The 22,875-nt window shown below is 45.3% G+C and overlaps 1 protein-coding gene across 4 annotated transcripts in view; it reads right to left on the reverse strand.

The window, feature by feature from the left end:
* The window catches only part of SPPL2B (signal peptide peptidase like 2B), a 94,434-nt gene extending 73,788 nt beyond the window's left edge, over window positions 1-20,646 (reverse strand). For 2 of the 4 annotated variants that reach the window (XM_075352443.1, XM_075352442.1), the window contains exons 1-2: window positions 20,446-20,646; window positions 3,124-3,243 (exon numbers count right to left, since the gene is read on the reverse strand). In XM_075352443.1, the coding sequence (XP_075208558.1) occupies window positions 3,124-3,243; window positions 20,446-20,493 (168 nt within the window). In that variant the 5' untranslated portion in view covers window positions 20,494-20,646. The remainder of the gene's footprint in view (window positions 1-3,123; window positions 3,244-20,445) is intronic. The other 2 variants (XM_075352441.1, XM_075352440.1) reach the window with 2 other exon arrangements.
* Between the last annotated feature and the right edge of the window lie 2,229 nt (window positions 20,647-22,875).

A 22,875-nucleotide genomic window follows, 5' to 3' on the forward strand; every position in this document is an offset into this window, starting at 1 on the left:
AGCGCTGGGGCTCCATCACTGTTACATCCACATAATTGGGCATATCCTAGTGATATGGTGGAAAACACCTGTAAGTGAATCTCTAAGGGAGAAAAAAAACTGTTTCTGCCTAGAAATTATACAGAAATGTAGTAGTGGTGGTCAACGTGTACCGTATTTTTCGGACTATAAGACGCACTTTATTTCCTCCAAATGTTAGGGGAAAGTGGGGGTGCGTCTTATAGTCTGAATGTAGGGCTGCGGGGAATGAGGGTGTTGCGGTGGAGCAGGTCATTGGTGGCATGAGCAGGCTGCAGCAGCGTCTACTGTGACCACGTGAGCCCACTCATTAACCTCTTTTCATATGCATGCATCCTCCCGCCCATCATCTCTCAGCACTCAAGCCGACGCTGAGAGGAGAGCGGGATGATAGGCAGGGGATGTTCCCATAATTAACAGCCGGCCCGCATGATCATGCTTGGCAACTACAGCCTGGAGTGATCATGTGCGGCTATATTCACTGCCCCTCACGCATCATCATCAGCGTGATGTGCAGTAAATAAGTATACTTACCGGTCACCATGCCCTGCAGCATCGCGATGTCCTCCTGTCTGTCGCCCGCTGATATGTGTGGAGCCGTGCGCACAGCGATGACGTCATCCCTGTGCGCTCGGCTCCTCACAGGTTAATGGTGGTAGTGCTGCTGCTGGCACAGACAGGAAGACGAGCGATGCTGCGTGGAGCGAGGAGAGGTGAATATAAACATTTATGTTTTTATGTGTGCCACAGGATGCGGGCCATATACCAGGATGGGGGTATATGGCAGCATGGGGGTATATGGCAGCATGGTGGATATATACACAAGGATGGGGATCATATACAAGGCAGGAGGATCATTACCAGGATGGGGTACCTTAGCAGAGAATTTGGGGACATTATTCCCATAACAGTGTCAGCAGCAGATTCTCACCTCATAACAGTGAGTCATGACCACATTTTCTGCTTACAATTTTATTTTCCTCCTGTACTCCTCTAAAACCAGAGTGTGTCTTATGGTCCGGTGCGTCTTATAGTCTGAAAAATACGGTATATCCTTCCCTTCAGCTTCAGAAAAGTCATCATCTCCTGGAGCTCTGAATGATACATTAGTTGGAAACTAAATCAAAGCTGGTACTGATTAAAAAGAAAAAGTTACCCAATTTATATATTAAAAGAAAAAAAAAATATCTCCATCCATACTCTTCATTTTGAAGACCAGTTTCTTGGTGACTTTGTTAAATTTTTATCATGTTTCTGAGTTCATGAACATACAAATGTTTAATATTATTGCTCTTCATAGACTCTGAGAACAATTAAACGTCTTTACATCTGCAAGGAGTTTGTATGGCTTTTCTCCGGGTTCTCCTCTTTCCTTCCACATTGCAAAGACATACTAATTGGGAATGTAGATTGTGAGCCCCAATGGGGACAGTGATGATAATGTAAGTAAAGCGCTGTGGAAATAATCATGCTCTATGGCTATGTGGACACAACGCTTTCCGTGTGCTTCTGTTCTGCACCTGAAAAAGCATGTTTTGTCAGGAAAAAAGCAGCTGAAAAAAAGTGCATTTTTTTTATTGCGTTGGTGCGTTTTTTCCTGTTTTCTTTTTAATCATGGGGATCGCGGAGGGTTCTGCACTGTAGCCCCGCGATCGTTGCAGTGTCTCCGGTTGATATTATAACTGAGACCCAGCTCTAAAGGTCCAGTCACACTAAGCAACTTACCAGCGATCCCAACAACGATAGGGATCGCTGGTAAGTTGCTAGGAGGTTGCTGGTGAGCTGTCACACTGCGACGCTCCAGCGATCCCACCAGCAACCTGACCTGGCAGGGATCGCTGGAGCGTGGCTACACGAGTTGCTGGTGAGCTCACCAGCAACCAGTGACCAGCCCCCAGTGCCGCGTGGAAGATGCTGCGCTTGGTAACTAAGGTAAATATCGGTAACCAACCCGATATTTACCTTGGTTACCATCGCACGGAGCTACACATGCAGAGAGCAGGGAGCAGCGCACACTGAGCGCTGGCTCCCTGCTCTCCTACTTACAGCACACATGGGGTTAATTACCTGATGTGTGCTGCAGCTAAATGTGCACAGAGCAGGGAGCAGCGCACACTGAGGCTGGCTCCTTGCTCTCCTACTTACAGCACACATCAGGTTAATTAACCCGATGTGTCCTGCAGCTAGCTACATGTGCACAGAGCAGGAGCCGGCAGCACAGGCAGTGAGAGCGGGGGAGGCTGGTAACAAAGGTAAATATCGGGTAACCAAGGACAGGGCTTCTTGGTTACCCGATGTTTACATTGGTTACCAGCCTCTGCAGAAGCCGGCTCCTGCTGCCTGCACATTTAGTTGTTGCTGTCTCGCTGTCACACACAGCGATCTGTGCTTCACAGCAGGACAGCAACAACTAAAAAATGGCCCAGGACATTCAGCAACAACCAACGACCTCACAGCAGGGGCCAGGTTGTTGCTGGATGTCACACACAGCAACATCGCTAGCAACATCGCTGCTACGTCACAAAAGTTGTTCGTTAGCAGCGATGTTGCTAGCGATGTTGCTTAGTGTGACGGGGCCTTTACTGTCCAGAGCGGTCTCTGTGCCGCACCCGTCAGTTTGATCGCACCATTCAGGGGGTTAATGAGATTGCAACATTCAGGAGGCAGGGTGAGGAATCGCTTATCTTTCTCTGGTGATTGGGTTCCTGTAATGCGATCACTGGTTCCCAATCGAAGCCATGACGACCCCGGGTTACTGAACTACGGATTGCCTCCCAGACCTATGCTGTATGATTAGTGTGTGAGGCAAAGTGCAATATAATCCCCAGTAATGATAATGCTCTACAGGGGATTAAAAAAAGACAGAAAAAATAAAGCAGAAATAATTGACATGCTGCTTCTTTTTTCAGCACCAAAATCTGCAAGGAATAAAGAAGCAGCGTGTGCACAGCAAGTCAGGATTCTCATAGACTTTACTGGGATGCGTTTATCCCGGCAGTATTGATTAAAAGAAGCAAGGAAAAAAAGCATGGAAAAAAAGGGAGTAAAATAAATCAATGTAAGGGTCTATATATGATAAACTGCAGGGTGGGAAGATTTACTCACAGCTTTGGTGAGGTCATGAGGCAGGTGGGCCCATTCCGAGTTGAACAGAATACAGTAATCTTTGGCACTGCCGTCACTTTTATCCGATGTAACGTGAACCATCCCATATTCAGAGAGCACCTAGAGAAAAAGAGGACAAGCTCTGAGCAGTGTGGTTACATCTTAAACTGTAATCAAAAGGTACAAATGCTAAATCCCCCCCCCAAAAAAACCCCAAACATGATACAAGCAGTAACATTTCAGACAGATTGTGTGTTTCAATGTAATTATAAAAATATCTTGAAAAATTCCAGTTTCCATAACAAACCCCAGAGCACACACAATATGCTGATGTGTTGTGTTCTCTGCGGCCCACTTTTCAGCTTTGCTGTGTAGACAGGGTCAGCAGAGAACGGGGACTTGCCATCAGCTCTATTGTATTGGTACAATAACACCATGCCCTATAAACACATACCTTCCTGAATGCATCTGCCCCGCGCTCCCTGCTCTTTCCCGGGGATAGTAAAAATCTAACATTTCATTTTGACCCCCTTCCCACAGAAACCGGTTTTCGCCTTCCTGCCACGTCACATTTTTCAGTTCTGACCGGTGTCACTTTATGTATTGATACCTCTGCACTGCTTCTATATATCCCAGTGATTCTGCGACATTTTTTTCATGATACATTATACTATATGGTAGTGATAAATTTAGGTTGATATACAATTAATTTTTTCATGAAGATATCAAAAAAGTTACAAAAATTTAGAAAAATGTGCAATTTTCAGACTTTAAGGCCTGGTGCGCACCCTGCGTTTTTGGTGCGTTTTTGCTGCAGAAATTTCTTGAGAAATTCTTGTAACCTTTCTGCAAACATTCCCCAGCCAAACCTATGGCAAAAAAAATTAGCTGTGCGCACACTGCGTTTTTTTCTTAAGAAAATTCTTTCTGTAGATTTTCTTAAGAAAAAGAAATGAGCATGTCACTTCTTTTCTGCAGCTAACTGCGTTATTTGCCATAGATAATGGCACAATAATAACGCAGGGAGCAACAAGCGGTAAAAACGCACCAAATCGCGGTAAAAACGCAGGTGCGTTTTTGGTGCGTTTTTTAACGCAGGTGCGCTAATCCTTCACTCTCAAGACATTTGAAAAATCCTTTTTCTAGTGTGCACATAGCCTAAGCCCTGGTGCGCACCCTGCGTTTTTATCCGCAGTTTTGCTGCAGAAATTTCTTGAGAAATGTTTGAAATCTTTCTGCAGACATTTCCCAGCAAAACCTATGGGAAAAAAAAATAGCTGTGGGCACACTGCGTTTTTTTCTCAAGAAAATTCTTTATGCAGAATTTCTTGAGAAAATTTCTTGAGAAAATGTGCATGTCACTTCTTTTCCGCAGGTACCTGTGGTATTTCACTTCATTCACTGTAATGTAATTGTGAAATACCGCGGGTATACCGCAGGTAGCAAATAATGTGCGGTATACCCTCAGTATAGCCGCACTTTACCTGCGGTAATGTTCAGCACTATCTTGCATTTTGCAGGGAAGTGATGTCATTATGACAGGAAGAGGAAAGGAGCAGAGTAAACACACACACACATCACACTCCCTGGACGCCGCACGGAAGCACTTCCCTGTGACCTCCGTTGGGTGCCCGTGCAGTTTGTGTCCTGCTCCAGCCCAGCGGCTGCCCGCACTTCAGTATCAGCAGCTTCTCACCCTGCAGTGCTGGCAGCCGCGGGGATGATGAGCGCTGCTGTCAGGAGGTTAGATGGGATCATTACCTGCTGTGACGATCTCCTGCTCTCCTGACGTCACCGCTGTCACTGCCTTCTATGCCAGTCTCGCGGGCGGCCAGAGACTGTTACTAGTGGTAACAGTGGCAGTGATGGCGCTGACGTCAGGAGTACAGGAGATCGTCACAGCAGGTAATGATCTCATCTAACCTCCTGATGGCAGCGCTCGTCATCCCCTGCAGTGACCTCGGCTGACCTATTGATGTTAGCTCAGGTCACTGCATTGCTCTCCCAGCCAATGGGGAATGTTCTGTTCTTCATTGAGTAGTACAGTAACTATGGTATGGATAGTTGTGGACCCCCTTATTGGATTACGCCGGACCCGGATTTGATTGTTCTTTTCAATAAATTGGTGAAAGAGGGAAAGTTTTGGGGAGTGTTTTTTCAAATAAAACTTTTTTTGTTGTCAATTTTTTTTTTTTTATTACTGACTGGGTTGTGATGTTGGGTATCTGATAGACGCTTGACATCACTAACCCCAGGCCCTGATGCCAGGTGACATTACCCATCTGGCATCAACCACACATATTACCCAGTTTGCCACCGCACCATGGCAATGGGATGAGTTGGGGCAAAGCGCCAGGATTGGCACGTCTAATGGATGCGCCACTTCTGGGGCGGCTATGGCCTGCTATTTTTAGGCTGGGGAGTGTCCAATAACGGTGGACCTCCCTAGTCTGAGAATACCAGACCACAGCTATCCGCTTTACCTTGGCTGGTGATCCAATTTGGGGGGGGACTCCACGTTTTTTGTTTTAAATTATTTAATGTAAAATAACAGTGTGGGGTGCCCTCTGTTTTGGATTACCAGCCAATGTGAAGCTGTCAGCTGTGGTTTGCAGGCTACAGCCATCTGCTCTACCCTAGCTGGCTACAAAAGATATGGGGGACCTCAAGTCGTTTTTTTTTAATTATTTATTTTTTGGCTAAATACAAGGTTAAGCACCCTTTAGTGCCACATGAAAGTCACTAAAGGGTGTCAGCTTAGAATATGCAGGGGGGTGGGACATTATATAGGTCTTTCTCATCTATTATCTATCTCTCTCTATCTCTACCTATCCATCTTTCCCTCTATCCATTATCTGTCTGTCTATCTATATTATTTATTGCAGTTACAACATAAAAAACCGCAGGGACCAACCTGCAGAAAAACCGCAGCAAAAACGCATGCGTTTTTCCAGCGGTTTTGGTGCGTTTTTTTACCGCAGGTGCGGTAATCTTCAACTCCCAGAAGTTTCTCAAGAAATTTTCTTGAGAAAAATCACTTTTCTAGTGCGCACATAGGCTAAATTCCTATGCCCTAAAACCAGATACTCATACTAAGCAAAATAGTTAATAAATACCATTTAGCACGTGCCTACATCAGCATCATTTTTAGATCAGCTTTTTTTCAGGATATGGAACCTGGGTCATTAAAGTAGCATAAAACCTGTGTCTTTCGATATCTCAACGCTAGTTTTATTCAACACCACTAAAATGGGCAAAGCTGGAGTGGGACAGAGGCATGATGAGCAGTGGTGTTACATGCAGTGCTGTAGAGTCGGAGTCGGGGTTCATTTTGGTGGAGTCGGTATAAAATGGACAGACTCCAACTCCTAAAATATATAATAAATTGGGGACAGTAGTGCAATGCAGAATGTGCTGAATATTTTTTCAAAGGAATTTGGGAAAGTTATGAAATGTCCTATAAATGTCTGTTCTATTCCTGATCTAAGGCTACATTCACACACAGCGTTTTTTTTAAAAAACCGCATCACCTGAAAGGTTTCTTAGCTCATAGATAATGTTTTCAATAGCAAAAGCAGATTAGAAAACCGCCACAGAAACTGACTGCTCATTCATTGTGAGGATCCACTTTTGAGCCCAAAAACGGATCCTCACAAAACAATGCTTCAAACATAAGTACAATTAAACTGATGAATGAGCGTAATGAACAACATCTAGAAGTAAATTTAGGATTCAGTATGTTAGAGATGGAGCCACAGTGCTGCTCATGTAACTGAGGAACAAACAGATATTACAACAGAAGAACAGCAAAATGATACTTTGGAAGTAGATGATCTTGTTGAAGCTGCTTCAAAACACTTCATATTCATGACATGCGCTGAGTTGTGCACACGCTGCAGCTGGCAATAAGAGAGAGTCTGCAAGAGGGACATGCTGGAAATCTGATTGGAAAAGTGAGGAATTTGGTCATTGCCGCCAGAACCCCTTAGGCTATGTGCGCACTTACCGGATTTTGCCGCGGATTTTTTGCGGTTTTGCTGCATGTTTCGCTGCAGAAAATGTTCATAACATCTCTGCAGTGAATCACCAGCAAAACCTATGGGCAAAAAAAATCCTGTGCGCACTGGGCGGAATTTGACAGCTGCATGTTTTGCTGTGGGATTCCCGCAGCAAAAACAATTGCATGTCAATTCTTTTCCGCACATCGCTGCGGGATTTCACTCCATTGACTCCAATGTTATCGTGAAATCCCGCAGGGAATAACGCAGGCAGCAAATTCTGTGCGGTTCACTGCGTTTTCCTGCGTTATTCCCTGCGGTATTTCGCGGTTTACCTCCGGTAATGTACATCGCTTGTCTGCGGTTTTGCAGGGAAGTGATGTCATTACAGGAAGAGGAAGCCGTGCAGAGTAAACACACACACAGATTACAGACACATCACAGACACAGAACACATAGACACAGACACACAGAACACACATAGAAAGAAAACGGAAATATAGAAAACAAAGAACGTGGGCTCCGCTGCATATTTACCTTCCAGCCGAGGTAAGCACACAGCGGCAGCCCGGTATTCTCAGGCTGGGGAGGGAGAGGGGCAGGGTTAATGTCCCCCACCTCGCTCCCACCTCCCGCAGCCGAGAACATCAGCTGCAGCTGCCCCGGGACTGTCGTATCCATTATGCGGCAGTACCGGCGTGTCCCCGGCTCTTCCTGCCGCCGTGTAGCAGTGGCAGCAGGGTAATACAATGGGTTAATGATGGTGGATCACCGCCATTAACTCCAGGCTTGATCATGGCAGCGTCTATGTGACAGCTGACATGATCAATCCATAAGTAAAGTGAATAAAACACACACACTGAAAAATCCTTTATTTTAAATAAAACAAACAAGCCTCGTTCACCATTTTATTAACCCCTCCCAAAACAAAGCTCTGACGTAATCCACCGCTCCGGCGTAATCCACAGGTACTGCGCTGGTTACATCCAGCCGCGACTGTCACAGACACAGCGCTGAATGAAAGCAGCAGACAGCAGAGGTAATTACCGGTCATTTCCCACAGCCGGTAATGTGAACTCACTGCCGACCGTGGGAAATGTAGCGATCTGTCCTCTATCTATCTATCCGTCTGTCTATCTATCTATCCCTCTATCTATTCTTCTGTCTATCTACTATCTCAGAATTAAATGACTTTTTTTTTTTTCAATGTGCTTTATTGCATTGAATGCAATAAAGCACATCCCAACCCGCACGCGGCAAAACCGCGGCAATACCGCGAACAATACCGCGGTGAAACCGCAGCAAACCGCATGCGGTTTTCGGGTGCGGTTTGCCGCGTTTTTTTTACCGCGGGTGCGGTAATCTTTAAGAGCATGTGGAATTTTCTCAAGAAAATTCCATTTCCCAGTGCGCACATAGCCTAAAATTGATTCCATCTTGAAGAAACGTGCTGGGGAAGAAGCAATTGTCGATCAAACCACTCGGTGAGGTAGCACTTATTTAATGATTGAGCGATTGCTTGAACTAAAACGGTTTCTTATAGATATGGCGAACCCTACGGAAACCCTAAATAAAGGTCAATGGACACAGGTAGCTGAATTGAAGGAATTGCTTAATCACCCATTTACCGTGACTAAAAAAATTACAAACTGAGGATTTAACTCCTGGCATTTTCATAAGAGGTGGAAGAACTTGCTATTTTGCCTGTCCCAAAGAGGAGGTTTAATTGCAGATTGCATTTCTGCTTCAATGAAACGGAGAGAGACACAACTATTGGAAAATAAAATTCTTCTGGCAGCTGTTTATGTGGACCTAAGTCATCGTATACTGCTTGATGATCAACAACTTACTAAAGGAAAAGAAGCTCTGACTGAGGTAGTAGTTAGGATGAGTGGCCTACAGAACCGCCAGATGCAAGAGGACTTGGGTCCTGAGAGTGCTACTACCACCGTATCTTTATCCTCATCAGATAAGGAGTTTAACTTTGACAAGTATTTGGATGACATGGAGCAGGCAAAGTGTTGCCGCAAGGAAAAAGATTTCACTCCATCTCCTATAGCAGCAGATTGACCATATTTCAGCAAAATTTTTCACTTGCTCTCAAAGAAATAGAAAAATTCAACCATTCATCAAAACTGACTGTGCATGAGGCAATTCCTTTATACCCGGAAATTGTTAGAGATGTTGCCCCTGTGGTTACGGCTTTGCCTCCAACCCAAGTTACTGTAGAGAGGTTCTTCTCTAGCCTTACAATTATTAGGTCAGATTTGAGGTCATCTGCGAAGGAGGATCTGATGGAGGCGTTACTAATTCTTACAACAAATTCAAAGACTGCACAAATGTTATTTAGTAGGTTTTTGTTGAAAACTATTTTTTTTCCACTTAAATAGTTTATTACATAGTATTATATATATTATATGTACAATATATTATATATATATCTGTATATATATATTATATATAACACTATGTAATCTATATTACATGGGGTATTACATATTTACAATTCATTACAGTTTTTTGTGTTCTAAAGTTGTATTCCAATATATATATTTTATGTTCTATCTAAATATCTTGATTATTGTAGCATAAAAATGGTTAAATGTCTAATGTTCACATTGCACTACAATAAATTTTTCACTTAAATATAAGCAATATATGTGGGAGTCAGAGCAAGGGAAATTGAGGAGTCGGAGTCACAGGTTTGGCTTACCGACCCCACAGCCCTGGTTACATGACTGGAGTAAGATTTCTGGCGTATTGCAAGGAGGGACACAAAACTGAATAGATGCTCCTGATTCAGTAAGAAGTTTGCTCCCCTCCTTGAATCAGGATAATCTGACTCCTACACGCCTGCTCATTGAAACTGGCAAGAAAATTGCCGATCATGATTAAATCGAGGCCTAAAAGTTTACCAGCAATTTTTAAATTTTAAAGCAGTATTCCCATCTCTAAGATCATATCCCAATATGTAGGAGGTGTACTAATAATAATAATAATAATAGGAAATACCTCCAATTAGAAATGCAGTATAGCCATGTCTGTTACCTCATGTGCAGGTCATGGACTAACTGACTGTCACTATACAGTATGAGTGGACATAACCATGGCTACCTAAGCTGCAATGCCCTGCACATGAGGTAAATGACAGTTTATCATGAGAACTATGATATACTTGTAATTGGAGCTATGTGCTTGTATTATTATTACACCTACTACATATTGGGATAGGATCTTGGAAATGCGAATAACCCTTTAAGGACCACTTCAATTTTAAGCCTACTTCACACATCCATGTTCCCACTATGTGTAGTATCCAGTTTTTTACCCATGATAACCTACGGTGCTCTTCCCATTTTGGTGTTGTCACACATACTGCGTGTCCGTACAAAACACATGGAGACATGTCAGGTTTTTTTTCGGCAGCACAATTGACAAGGGCCAATACAAGTGTATGTGTCTGTGAAAAACACTGATACCATATTGATGGTATATACGGCCATAATGATGACACACTGATGTAAAATACTGTACCATTTTTCATGCACATGTTAAAAATGTACGAGTGAAGGAGGCCTTAGGGTATGTTCATGTGCCGCCCCCGTGTCAGCAGCCGGGCTGCTCGGATCCGCGGTGGCTCGAGGGGCAACCGGACCCGGGGGTCGTGCGGCCACTCAAATGAAGGGGGTATTTACAGGGGATTCAAGGGGGTATTTACCCGTGGTATGTGGAGTACCACCGCTGCAGTTGGGAGTACCCGGGGGTGATAGAGTGGGGCAGCTAGGTGTCAGAACCCTCTACGGGTAGCGGGAATGCCCAGGGACTCGGTGATGATGTTTGGGAAGTGCCGTGGGGAGTGAAGGGGTCACTTGCCTACTCATTCAGTCCATAAAGCTGACACCGACAACTGGATAACCCAAAGTTTTGGACACCGCTGCCGCTGAAGGGAGCTGGTTCGGGTCCCGCCCCCAATGGTGCTGCCTGGTGATCTGTGACCTGCCTCCTGGCACTAAGTTTACTTCTCTGTTGGTCCCGGTAGTATGAAACTTGCCGGGTCCCGCTCACCACTATGGCTAAGTGTGGGAGCTTGCTCTCAGGGTTCACGCTTTGGATTTTCTGGACCGTTTTAGTGGAAAGTCCTATCCCCCTCGTTGTGCTAGAACCCAGATTTTGGAGCAGGTGGAGAGCGGATCTTGAGGGCTCCATTCTCGTCGGGTAAATTGTCAAGTTGCATGAAGCTACTCCCTGACCCAGGGTCCACGTACCCCATCGTGCCCTGGTCCAAGCCCGGTGATGGTAGAAGGCCGCCGGCTGTCCTCCTCGACAGATCCGTGCCCCTTGTCACGATCCCCAGTGACCGGGGGTCCAGCTCCTCTAGGCCCAAACCACCGTCTGCTACCTAGACAGTTCCTAGGAGCCCTGCTCCTGACCTCCTCTCTCCTTCACTTCCAAACTACTTTTCCCTACTCCTGACACTCCTGACCTCTCCTAACCAAACCCCCAAGTGGGCGACCCTATTCCACTCAGGTCAGCCACTGGTGTGTCTGCTGGGTGTGGTGCCTAGGATTTTATTAGCTGTTGTAGGACACACCATATAGTTGGGGACCCGTATTTTATAGTTGTGGATACTGCACGGGAGGGCAGATTGTACAATACCCTGTGAAAACCTGATAGGCCAGGGGCGTCACATTCACACATTTTTTTGCAGCTTTTTTTATGCAGCTTTTTTTCTACAGCAAAACCTGCTCTTTTGGCAGTAAGGGTACTTTCACACTTGCGTTAATTACCTTCAGTCACAATCCGCCCTTTTGGAAAACATGTTTCCCATAGACTTGTATGGATGACAGATTGTGCCAAAAGTACCTGCGTTGGCGGAAAGAATGCAGCATGTAACTTTTTTGGGCGGCGGAATCCTTTATTTTTTCACTGCTCATGCTCTTTTTTTTTAAAATCACAGAAACTTTATTTTATCTCTCGGTGGCTGGACAATCAGCTTTTGAGAGCGCTCAGCTGAGCGCCCGGCCGCCGGCATGTTAGCACTCAGACATGAATTGAGAGTTTTTGGCGTAACTTCTGACTTCCGGCCAGTCAGAAATTAAAGGCACAAGATGGTGCCGTGGGACCGGACCAGCATTAGTAAAAGGTGAAGACGTCGAATGGTAGTATAAGACTAGGGGCAGGGATCTTAGGTTAAAAGCGTCACTCCATTGCTAAAAAAAAAAAAAAAAATGCTCGAGTGGTGCTTTAAATGTTGTGTTTTTTCCACGGAAATGTTGCTTTACTTCCAAATTTCACAGGAGAGAGCTCCGATGCCCCATGTGAGGCCACACGGGGACTAATGCAATCCTCGCATGACATGCAAGTGTCACTGTGACTCAGGTCTGATCGTGCGATCTGACCTCAGCTGCGGGGGATGGGCCGGCACTGAGGAGGGGAGGGGCGGCGTTGAGAAGGGGCGGGCCGGCACGGAGATGGAGAGGGTGGGATTTATCTCCCTCTCTCCTCCGTAGCCGGCTATTGCCATTCTCGCCCTGCACTCACATTACACCAGTGTACCGCGAGTGCAGTGCGATCTTAACATACACTTGAATGGGTGCGAGAGAAAGAGTCTCACATTACAGTCACAGCATGCTGCGATTGTTTTCTCAGTCCGATTAGGGTGAGGAAATAATCCCTCATGTGCGCTGACACACAGGCTAATATTGGTCCGAGTGGAATGCGATGTTTTATCGCACTCCACTCGCTCCGATTTTCATGCTGTGTGTCTGTCTAAAGCCAGCTTTACACCTTACAATTAGGTGTGCGATCTCGTATGCGATGTGACACGCCCAGGTCGCATATGCGATCTAATGAGATTGCACGTTGGTCGTTCATTTGCTGTCACACGTGCGTTAGTAGTCTATGTTAAATTGGTCAATTTTGTGTGCGATCCTTTAGATCATGTGTTCTGTGACGTATGCATTGGGCACCCTTTTTTTTTTTATTTATTGTCTTGATAAGCGTGTGTAATGTGTAGGGATGCGTTTTTACTATGTCATCTGCCATTCAGCGCTGCTACATGGCCGCTGACAGCAGACACAGACAGCCATGTAGCAGCGGTGAATGTTAGTTCACAGCAGACACAGACAGAGCCGCACTGTCAGAATGAACTCGGGTGAACTTCCCCCGACTTCATTGTCATGCTGCGGCTCTGTCTGTGTCGCGTCCTGATTAGCGGTCACCAGTGAAGACTCACCGGTGACCGCTAAACTCCTGAGTAAGTGAATTGAGCAGCCCTCTCTCATACTCACCGATCCCCGGCGCTGCACGGCATTCACACTGCTCCGGCGGCTTTTACTGTTTTGAAAAAGCCGGCCGCCCATTAAACAATCTCCTAGTCCCTGCTTTCCCCGCCCACCGGCGCCTATGATTGGTTACAGTGAGACACGCCCCCACGCTGAGTGACAGGTGTCACACTGCACCCAATCACAGCAGCCGGTGGGCGTGTCTATACTGTGTAGTGAAATAAATAATTAAATAATTAAAAAAAACGGCGTGCGGTCCCCCCCAATTTTAAAACCAGCCAGATAAAGCCATACGGCTGAAGGCTGGTATTCTCAGGATGGGGAGCTCCACGTTATGGGGAGCCCCCCAGCCTAACAATATCAGTCAGCAGCCGCCCAGAATTGCCGCATACATTATATGCGACAGTTCTTGGGCTGTACCCGGCTCTTCCCGATTTGCCCTGGTGCTTTGGCAAATCGGGGTAATAAGGAGTTATTGGCAGCCCATAGCTGCCAATAAGTCCTAGATTAATCATGTCAGGCGTCTATGAGACACCTTCCATGATTAATCTGTAAATTACAGTAAATAAACACACGCCCGAAAAAATCCTTTATTAGAAATAAAACACACAAACACATTCCCTGGTTCACCACTTTAATCAGCCCCAAAAAGCCCTCCATGTCCGGCGTACTCCACAGTCCTCCAGCGTCGCATCCAGCGCTGCTGCATGGAGGTGACCGGAGCTGCAGCAGACACAGCCGCTCCGGTCACCTCCACGCAGCTAATGAAGACAGCCGCGCTATCGGCTGAGCTGTCACTGAGGTTACCCGCTGTCACTGGATCCAGCGGTGGATGCAGCGGTGGCCGCGGGTAACCTCAGTGACAGCTCAGCTGATCGCGCGGCTGTCTTCATTACCTGCGTGGAGGTGACCGGAGCGGCTGTGTCTGCTGCAGCTCCGGTCACCTCCATGCAGCAGCGCTGGATGCGACGCTGGAGGACTGTGGAGTACGCCGGACATGGAGGGCTTTTTGGGGCTGATTAAAGTGGTGAACCAGGGAATGTGTTTGTGTGTTTTATTTCTAATAAAGGATTTTTTCGGGCGTGTGTTTATTTACTGTAATTTACAGATTAATCATGGAGGGTGTCTCATAGACGCCTGACATGATTAATCTAGGACTTATTGGCAGCTATGGGCTGCCAATAACTCCTTATTACCCCGATTTGCCAACGCACCAGGGCAAATCGGGAAGAGCCGGGTACAGTCCCAGAACTGTCGCATATAATGTATGCGGCAATTCTGGGCGGCTGTTGGCTGATATTGTTAGGGTGGGGGGCTCCCCATAACGTGGAGCTCCCCATCCTGAGAATACCAGCCTTCAGCCGTATGGCTTTATCTGGCTGGTTTTAAAATTGGGGGGGACCGCACGCCGTTTTTTTTAATTATTTAATTATTTATTTCACTGCACAGTATAGACACGCCCATCCGGCTGCTGTGATTGGGTGCAGTGTGACAGCTGTCACTCAGCGTGGGGGCGTGTCTCACTGTAACCAATCATAGGCGCCGGTGGGCGGGGAAAGCAGGGAATAGGAGATTGTTTAATGGGCGGCCGGCTTTTTCAAAACAGTAAAAGCCGCCGGAGCAGTGTGAATGCCGTGCAGCGCCGGGGATCGGTGAGTATATGAGAGAGGGGGATAGACTGACATGGACAGAGAGTGAGGGACAGAGATAGTGACGGACTGACAGAGATTAGTGCATGACAGACATTATGAGGCGCTTCAGAACGCAGCTTTTCAGCTGCGCTCTGAAGCAGACCTTTGTTAAGCTGCGGTGCAGAGCGCACACCTGCGCACATAGCCTCAGACACCAAAATCGTATGAGGGATGTCACACATTACAATTGACTAGTTTCGTACTACCAAACGTCCAATGTATGAGGAATAAACGACGTGTATGCGATCACCGTATTTTCGTTCAATATCGATCGCATGTAGGTTTCACACGCAAATACATCACGAACGATGCCGGATGTGCGTCACTTACAACTTGACCCCAACGACGGATTGAAAGATCTATTGAAGTGTGTAAAGCAGGCTTAAGACAGGGCTCTGAATGGAAGGAGCGCTATTTGACTTTTGAAGAGCATTTTCGATGGAACAGATTGCAGATGCCCCTGTGGTGCCAAGAAACAACAGAAATCCCCAAATGTGACCCCATTTTGGAAACTGCTCCCCTAAGGGTGTAATGAGCATTTTGAACCCACAGACAATTTTTAACAAAAGGCTTTGAGAATTAAATGTGATGGTTTTTTTCCATGAAACTGTTGCTTTAAAAAGGTGTTCCCAAGTTTGAAAGTTATCCCCTATCCAAAGAATAAGGGATCGCTGGGGGTCCGACTGCTGCGATTCCCACTGATACAGAAAACCCTGGCTAATGGAGCAGAGATCGATCATGCACACTGATCATCGATGCCTCGATCTGGGGAGAGGCAGACATGTGCTGTGCTCAACAGTCCCCGGCGCTGCCAATAAATGGAGCAGCAGTGCACATAATGGCTTTGCTCCATACAGAAGGGTCTATTCAGAGACATGGTCTTCAGGATCGCTGGAGGCCGTAGTAGTTGGACCCCCAGCGATTGGAAAGTCAGCGGCTATTTTGCAGATGGGGATAACTTAAAAACACCACTTTAACCCTGAGATGCCAAAGAAGTAGCTCCAGAGATGCTACCCCAAATAGCCTTACCGATACGTCCAGTTGATATATGCGCACGTTGCATATTTGCATGCAGTTACGCTGCGATCTGCACCGAAGATTATGAAGATCATGCAGGAGCCGTGCGCACGTGGCGTATTAGAGCGCAGGGCTTCGGCTGCTGCCCAAAGTGCGCGTTCTAAGAAGTGACATGTCACTTCTTTCCTGCGCTCTGCATACATCCCCCGCTCTGTCTATGGGAGGGGCTGCACTCAGAGGGCATGAAATCGGCTTTTTTTTTCATCACGGACTCTTTCTGCAGCGATTTGAAGCGCACGTGTGCTGTTCAAATCGCTGCAGAAATTTCTGCAGGGACAGAACGCTACGTGTGCACATAGCCGTCTATTTGCAGAAACCCCCTGCAAAATCGGATGTATCGACACATCAATCGTCCGGAAAGAGTTAAGACAGAAAGGAGATATGTGTCTCCAATATGGCGGTTCTTTAATTTGTTCCATTTGTGCTCTCTGCCTTACTGACAAAAGTCTATTGGAAAAACGCAAAAAAATTAAATGTTATGCTGCATTTACCAAAAATGAAACCACTGTCCAAAAAAAGGAAAAAAAAAATACTAGGCATTGTTTGTAGTGCATTTAATATTTCATTATATACCTGTATTATAAAACTACAATTAAAAATTGTAACAAAAAAAGCCACTATGCACAAGTTGGGTTTTTTTGGGGTGTAGAAAACATTGCTGCAAATACTCAGTGTTGGCAGGAAAAACGCTGCATAAAACACATTTTTGTGCATTTTTCTATTCATTTGAATGGCATAAAGCTGTAAAAAAGCTAAAATAATTGTAGCAGATTTGAAAAAAAAAATAAAAATAAATAATGGTTCTAAACCACAAGGATAAAATATTCAGTGAGTGCATGAGATTTAAAGGGAACGTGCTAAATCACTATCTTTACCACCTCTTTTACAGCAGTTTAGCAACCTGTATATAGTCCCTAACCCCCTGTGTGTATCCTAAAAATGCTTTTTATTATTATTATTATTTATATAAACAATATGCAATGTGAACATACCCTGAGAATCTGAGAAAGAGGATGGCTGAACAAATCCTGAACGCCAAGTAACCAATACGTCTAGAAATTTGCTCCTGTAACCAATGTTTTAAGGTTTGTTGTTTTCTATTGGCGTCTATGACATCTCTTCTTGTGCTACTAAAATGCCAACTAGTTTCCGAAAATTACTCCAAACTGTGAAAACCTAATAGGAACTGTATTTAGCAAGTCAAAGTTGGAGGATAAATAGAAATTAAAAAAAAAAAAACAGTGAAAAGGGGACATTTGGCTACCGGACTGGCCGATCACACATGAGACTGATGGATATATATAGGCAATATGCTCCACTATTCTTCAGCACTCCCATAAGAATCAATAATAGAGCGGAGAGGTGTATGATGAACCATCGGACCAGTCACAAGGAGTTCTTCCAAGCCATGGGCACGGCGGGCATGTCACCAATCAGGATTTAGCCCCAATCTCATTGATAGGGGATAACTTACAAATGAGAATACCACTTTGATTACCTGTCTTTTTGGATCCAGTTTTTGCTTGAAACAATTCCACAAAAACTGCATGTATAATTTTACCTTTATGATGGTTGTATATTGCATATAGGCTTTTTTTCCCTTAAAAGAAATCTGTCCCAAGGTTTTTGCCCCTAATCTGAGAGCAGCATAATATAGGGGCAGAGATCCTGATTCCAGTGATGTGTCACTACATCACTGGACTGCTTAGTGTAGTTTTGATAATCTACTGCTGATTAATCAGTGATTTTATCATTAGAGGACTAAGTGTCCTGCTGCCAGGTAGTCCAGGATATTCAGGAGCTCTGTATAACTACTAGATTTGCAGCAGAGAAAACATTGATTTTGTCAAAATGACAGCAAACAGCTCAGTAAGTGACACGTCGCTGGAATCAGGGTCTGTATTTCTACGTTATGTTGCTCTCATATGGGGGTAGAATAAAACCTGGTGACAGATTCTCTTTAAATGCTGCAGTTCTGGAGCCAGAAGTGAATTTGGCTTTGGCTCAAGAAGCTGCATCATAAAAAGGTGATTATGACTGGGTTCAGACGTATAAGGCCCCTTTCGCACATCCGTTTTTTGGCATGACGTTGAATTTTGCAAAAAACGGATCCAGCGCTGGCTCAGTTTTTTTCTCATTGACTTGTATTAGCGACGGATGGACTCACGTTACATCTGTTGTACGACGGATCCGTTGTGAAATGTGTGTCCGTCAGACGGAGACAACATTCACAGTAACATTTGTGTACTTTGAAAAAACAGTCAGCGACGCATCCGTTGCCGTCCGTCATTTGGTGTAATGGAGGCCTATGGGCGTAGGATCCGTCGTAATACGTCAAATGACAGAACCGGGAGACAGATCCATTTTTGCAACCGAGCATGCCCAGAAAAAAGTCTATCTCTCTCCAATATATATTATATAATATATATATATAATATATATATATATATATATATATATATATATATATATATATATATATATATATATATATATATATATATTTTCAACGTTTGGCCTGAAAAAAAAACTCGTACGACGGATCAGTTTTTTACACGCATTCGTCACATCAATTTTTCCACAATCTGCGACGGATCCGTTGTACCGTCGGATTGTGACGATAGCAAAAAACTGATGTGTTAAAGGGGCATAACATGGTCCATATTCATGGACAGACTGTGGGTCTCCTGACCCAAATTTACAGCTTTTTAATAGGAGGCTGAAGGTTTGTTTTAGGAAACCAATGGTCAATAGCTGGCTATAGGAAAAGGCTGTCTGAGCTTAGCCTAAGGCTACATTCCTGTATCCATGTACAGTGTCGGTGTGCTTCCTTTTTTCTCAGATAGCACCCCGACCTATTGAGTATGTCCTAATGTCCTATTCTGATCCTCAAATTCAGATCACAATAGGACATGCTCAAGGATCCACTATTTTGACAGATGTCTGAATATGGCAAATAGAGATAGATATATATATATATATATATATATATATATATATATATATATATATATATATATATATATATATATATATATACACACATACATACATATATATATATATATATATATATATATACACATACATACATATATATATATATATATACACATACATACATATATATATATACATACACATACATACATATATATATATACATACATATATATATATATAAAAATATATACATATATATATACACACCTCAGCTGACCTGGTTAACTCCGTTGTGCCCGGATCAGGAGTAGGAGTCCATCCATATTAATGTGAACAGCAGAGCAATATCCAGCAATAACGTGTGCAATCCAGGGGGCTGTAAAAAATTCCTTCACTTTATGAATCCATGAAATTACAATGGTCCAAGCGATTCAGAACAGCAAATTAACGCAGGAGAATAGCGCAGCTAGGACTACGCGTTTCAGGGGTAACACCCGCCTTCCTCAGAAATCTGAGATTTCGGACCGTGAGGAAGGCGGGTGTTACCGCTGAAACACATAGTCCTATCTGCGCTATTCTCCTGCGCTAGTTTGCTGTTCTAAATCGCTTGGACCATTGTAATTTTATGTATTCATGAATAAAGTGAAGGAATTTTTTTAACAGCCCCCTGGATTGCTCATGTTATTGCTGGATATTGCTCTGCTGATCTATATATATATATATATTAGTCAGACAGCACTTGGATGTGTGAATACAGCCTTATTCATGTATGCTCAGCTACAATAACCAGGATTTAACCCTCTCTATTCTCTCTATGATGAAGTAGCTGCTTTCAGCTGTCTATTTCGATGCCAACTATGGATTTTCATATTTCACCTCAGACACAGCATTGCTAATGATTTTGCAGCAGCTGGATGAGTCCAGGTGAAAATCTGGCAGGACATAGAGGGCTATGGGTGAATGTGGGGCCCCATGGTTATGTTGTGGCCCTCCTGTGATGGCTGTGTTATGGGGGATGTGATCAGGTCTCCCTTGTGTGGACACATGAAGGCCTTGCTCAGGGTGTGCCCAGCATTGCATTGCTTCTGCCCTCCTGCATTGGTACAGAGTGCATACCATCAGACATATGCATCCAGTCTGCATTGTGACTATGGCACTGGCACAGAGCAGGGGAATATGATGAGTAATATGATGTAATGCTACCAGAGGGAATAATGAGCGCTCGGGGCTAGTCAGGATGGCATGGAGTCTGCCACCACATAAGTGCCAGAATCTACACAAGGCAGACGTCTGTACACCAACAGAGGAAATACGCACAACGACTCTCACCTGGGTGACCATGGCTGTCCATGACAGGAGGAAAATGGGAGTCTTCATGTCTCGTTACTGCCCGTGTCCCCGACCTGGGAGGACATACACAGAACCAAGACTACAGCCAGTCAGCTGGCACTCAGCGCCATGCTGTGCACATGCGCACTGCGCGCCGCCTGGAAGCCCGCCCGCTCCCTGCGTGTCACAGCAGTCCCCACATCTCCCTCAGCAGAGCCGTGCAAAGAGGAGGGATTCTCCGGGAGCTGGGGCCGTGACGTCACTCCAAGCAGGATCGTATAGAGGGGGAGGCCCATCTCCTACAGCATCACGTGCTGTATGTGCTGCAGAGAACGGGAGCCGTGTATGCGCGCAGGGCAATCTGTGAACCGATCGTTCTGTGCGCATGATGGCCGCAGGTCCTGTAAGAAAATATATATCCTCGAAAAATCACAATAAAAAAGCTTTTCCTGCATAAAGAGTTAATAAAAATTACACATTTGTTAGCTAGTGGAATAGATGGGTCATCTGGGAGGAATCACCTGGCACTAACACACTGATGACTGTAGGATAGGTTATCATTGTGGTGGGGGATAAGGGGTCATCTGGGAGGAATCACCTGGCACTAACACACTGATGACTGTAGGATAGGTTATCATTGTGGTGGGGGATAAGGGGTCATCTGGGAGGAATCACCTGGCACTAACACACTGATGACTGCAGGATAGGTTATCATTGTGGTGGGGGATGAGGGGTCATCTGGGAGGAATCACCTGGCACTAACACACTGATGACTGTAGGATAGGTTATCATTATGGTAGGGGATAAGGAGTCATCTGGGAGGAATCACCTGGCACTAACACACTGATGACTGCAGGATAGGTTATCATTGTGGTGGGGGATAAGGGGTCATCTGGGAGGAATCACCTGGCACTAACACACTGATGACTGCAGGATAGGTTATCATTGTGGTGGGGGATGAGGGGTCATCTGGGAGGAATCACCTGGCACTAACACACTGATGACTGTAGGATAGGTTATAATTATGGTAGGGGATAAGGAATCATCTGGGAGGAATCACCTGGCACTAACACACCGATGACTGCAGGATAGGTTATCATTATGGTGAGGGATAAGGGGTCATCTGGGAGGAATCACCTGGCACTAACACACTGATGACTGCAGGATAGGTTATCATTGTGGTGGGGGATGAGGGGTCATCTGGGAGGAATCACCTGGCACTAACACACTGATGACTGTAGGATAGGTTATAATTATGGTAGGGGATAAGGAATCATCTGGGAGGAATCACCTGGCACTAACACACCGATGACTGCAGGATAGGTTATCATTATGGTGAGGGATAAGGGGTCATCTGGGAGGAATCACCTGGCACTAACACACTGATGACTGTAGGATAGGTTATGATTATGGTAGGGGATAAGGAGTCATCTGGGAGGAATCACCTGGCACTAACACACTGATGACTGTAGGATAGGTTATCATTATGGTGGGGGATAAGGGGTCATCTGGGAGGAATCACCTGGCACTAACACACTGATGACTGCAGGATAGGTTATCATTGTGGTGGGGGATGAGGGGTCATCTGGGAGGAATCACCTGGCACTAACACACTGATGACTGTAGGATAGGTTATCATTGTGGTGGGGGATGAGAGGTCATCTGGGAGGAATCACCTGGCACTAACACACTGATGACTGTAGGATAGGTTATGATTATGGTAGGGGATAAGGGGTCATCTGGGAGGAATCACCTGGCACTAACACACTGATGACTGTAGGATAGGTTATGATTATGGTGGGGGATAAGGGGTCATCTGGGAGGAATCACCTGGCACTAACACACTGATGACTGTAGGATAGGTTATGATTATGGTAGGGGATAAGGAGTCATCTGAGAGGAATCACCTGGCACTAACACACCGATGACTGCAGGATAGGTTATCATTGTGGTGGGGGATAAGGAGTCATCTGGGAGGAATCACCTGGCACTAACACACTGATGACTGTAGGATAGGTTATCATTGTGGTGGGGGATGAGGGGTCATCTGGGAGGAATCACCTGGCACTAACACACTGATGACTGTAGGATAGGTTATGATTATGGTAGGGGATAAGGAGTCATCTGGGAGGAATCACCTGGCACTAACACACCGATGACTGCAGGATAGGTTATCATTGTGGTGGGGGATAAGGCTGCTTTCACACATCTGGTTTTTGCAGTGCGGCTCAATCCGGCTCAAAAACCTATGCAACGGATGCGGCGAAAAAAACGGATCCGTTGCATAAGTTTTTCCATGCGGCCTGTCCATTTTTTGACGAATGCGGCTTGATACTGAGCATGCGCAGCGCAAAAAAATGCATCCGGCGTCCGGATGCGGTTTTTGCCGCAGGCCGCCACATCCGGCGTCCATAGGCTTGTGACGCGGGC

Source organism: Anomaloglossus baeobatrachus, chromosome 1, assembly GCF_048569485.1.
Source record: "Anomaloglossus baeobatrachus isolate aAnoBae1 chromosome 1, aAnoBae1.hap1, whole genome shotgun sequence".
In the NCBI taxonomy this organism is placed as follows: domain Eukaryota; kingdom Metazoa; phylum Chordata; class Amphibia; order Anura; family Aromobatidae; genus Anomaloglossus; species Anomaloglossus baeobatrachus.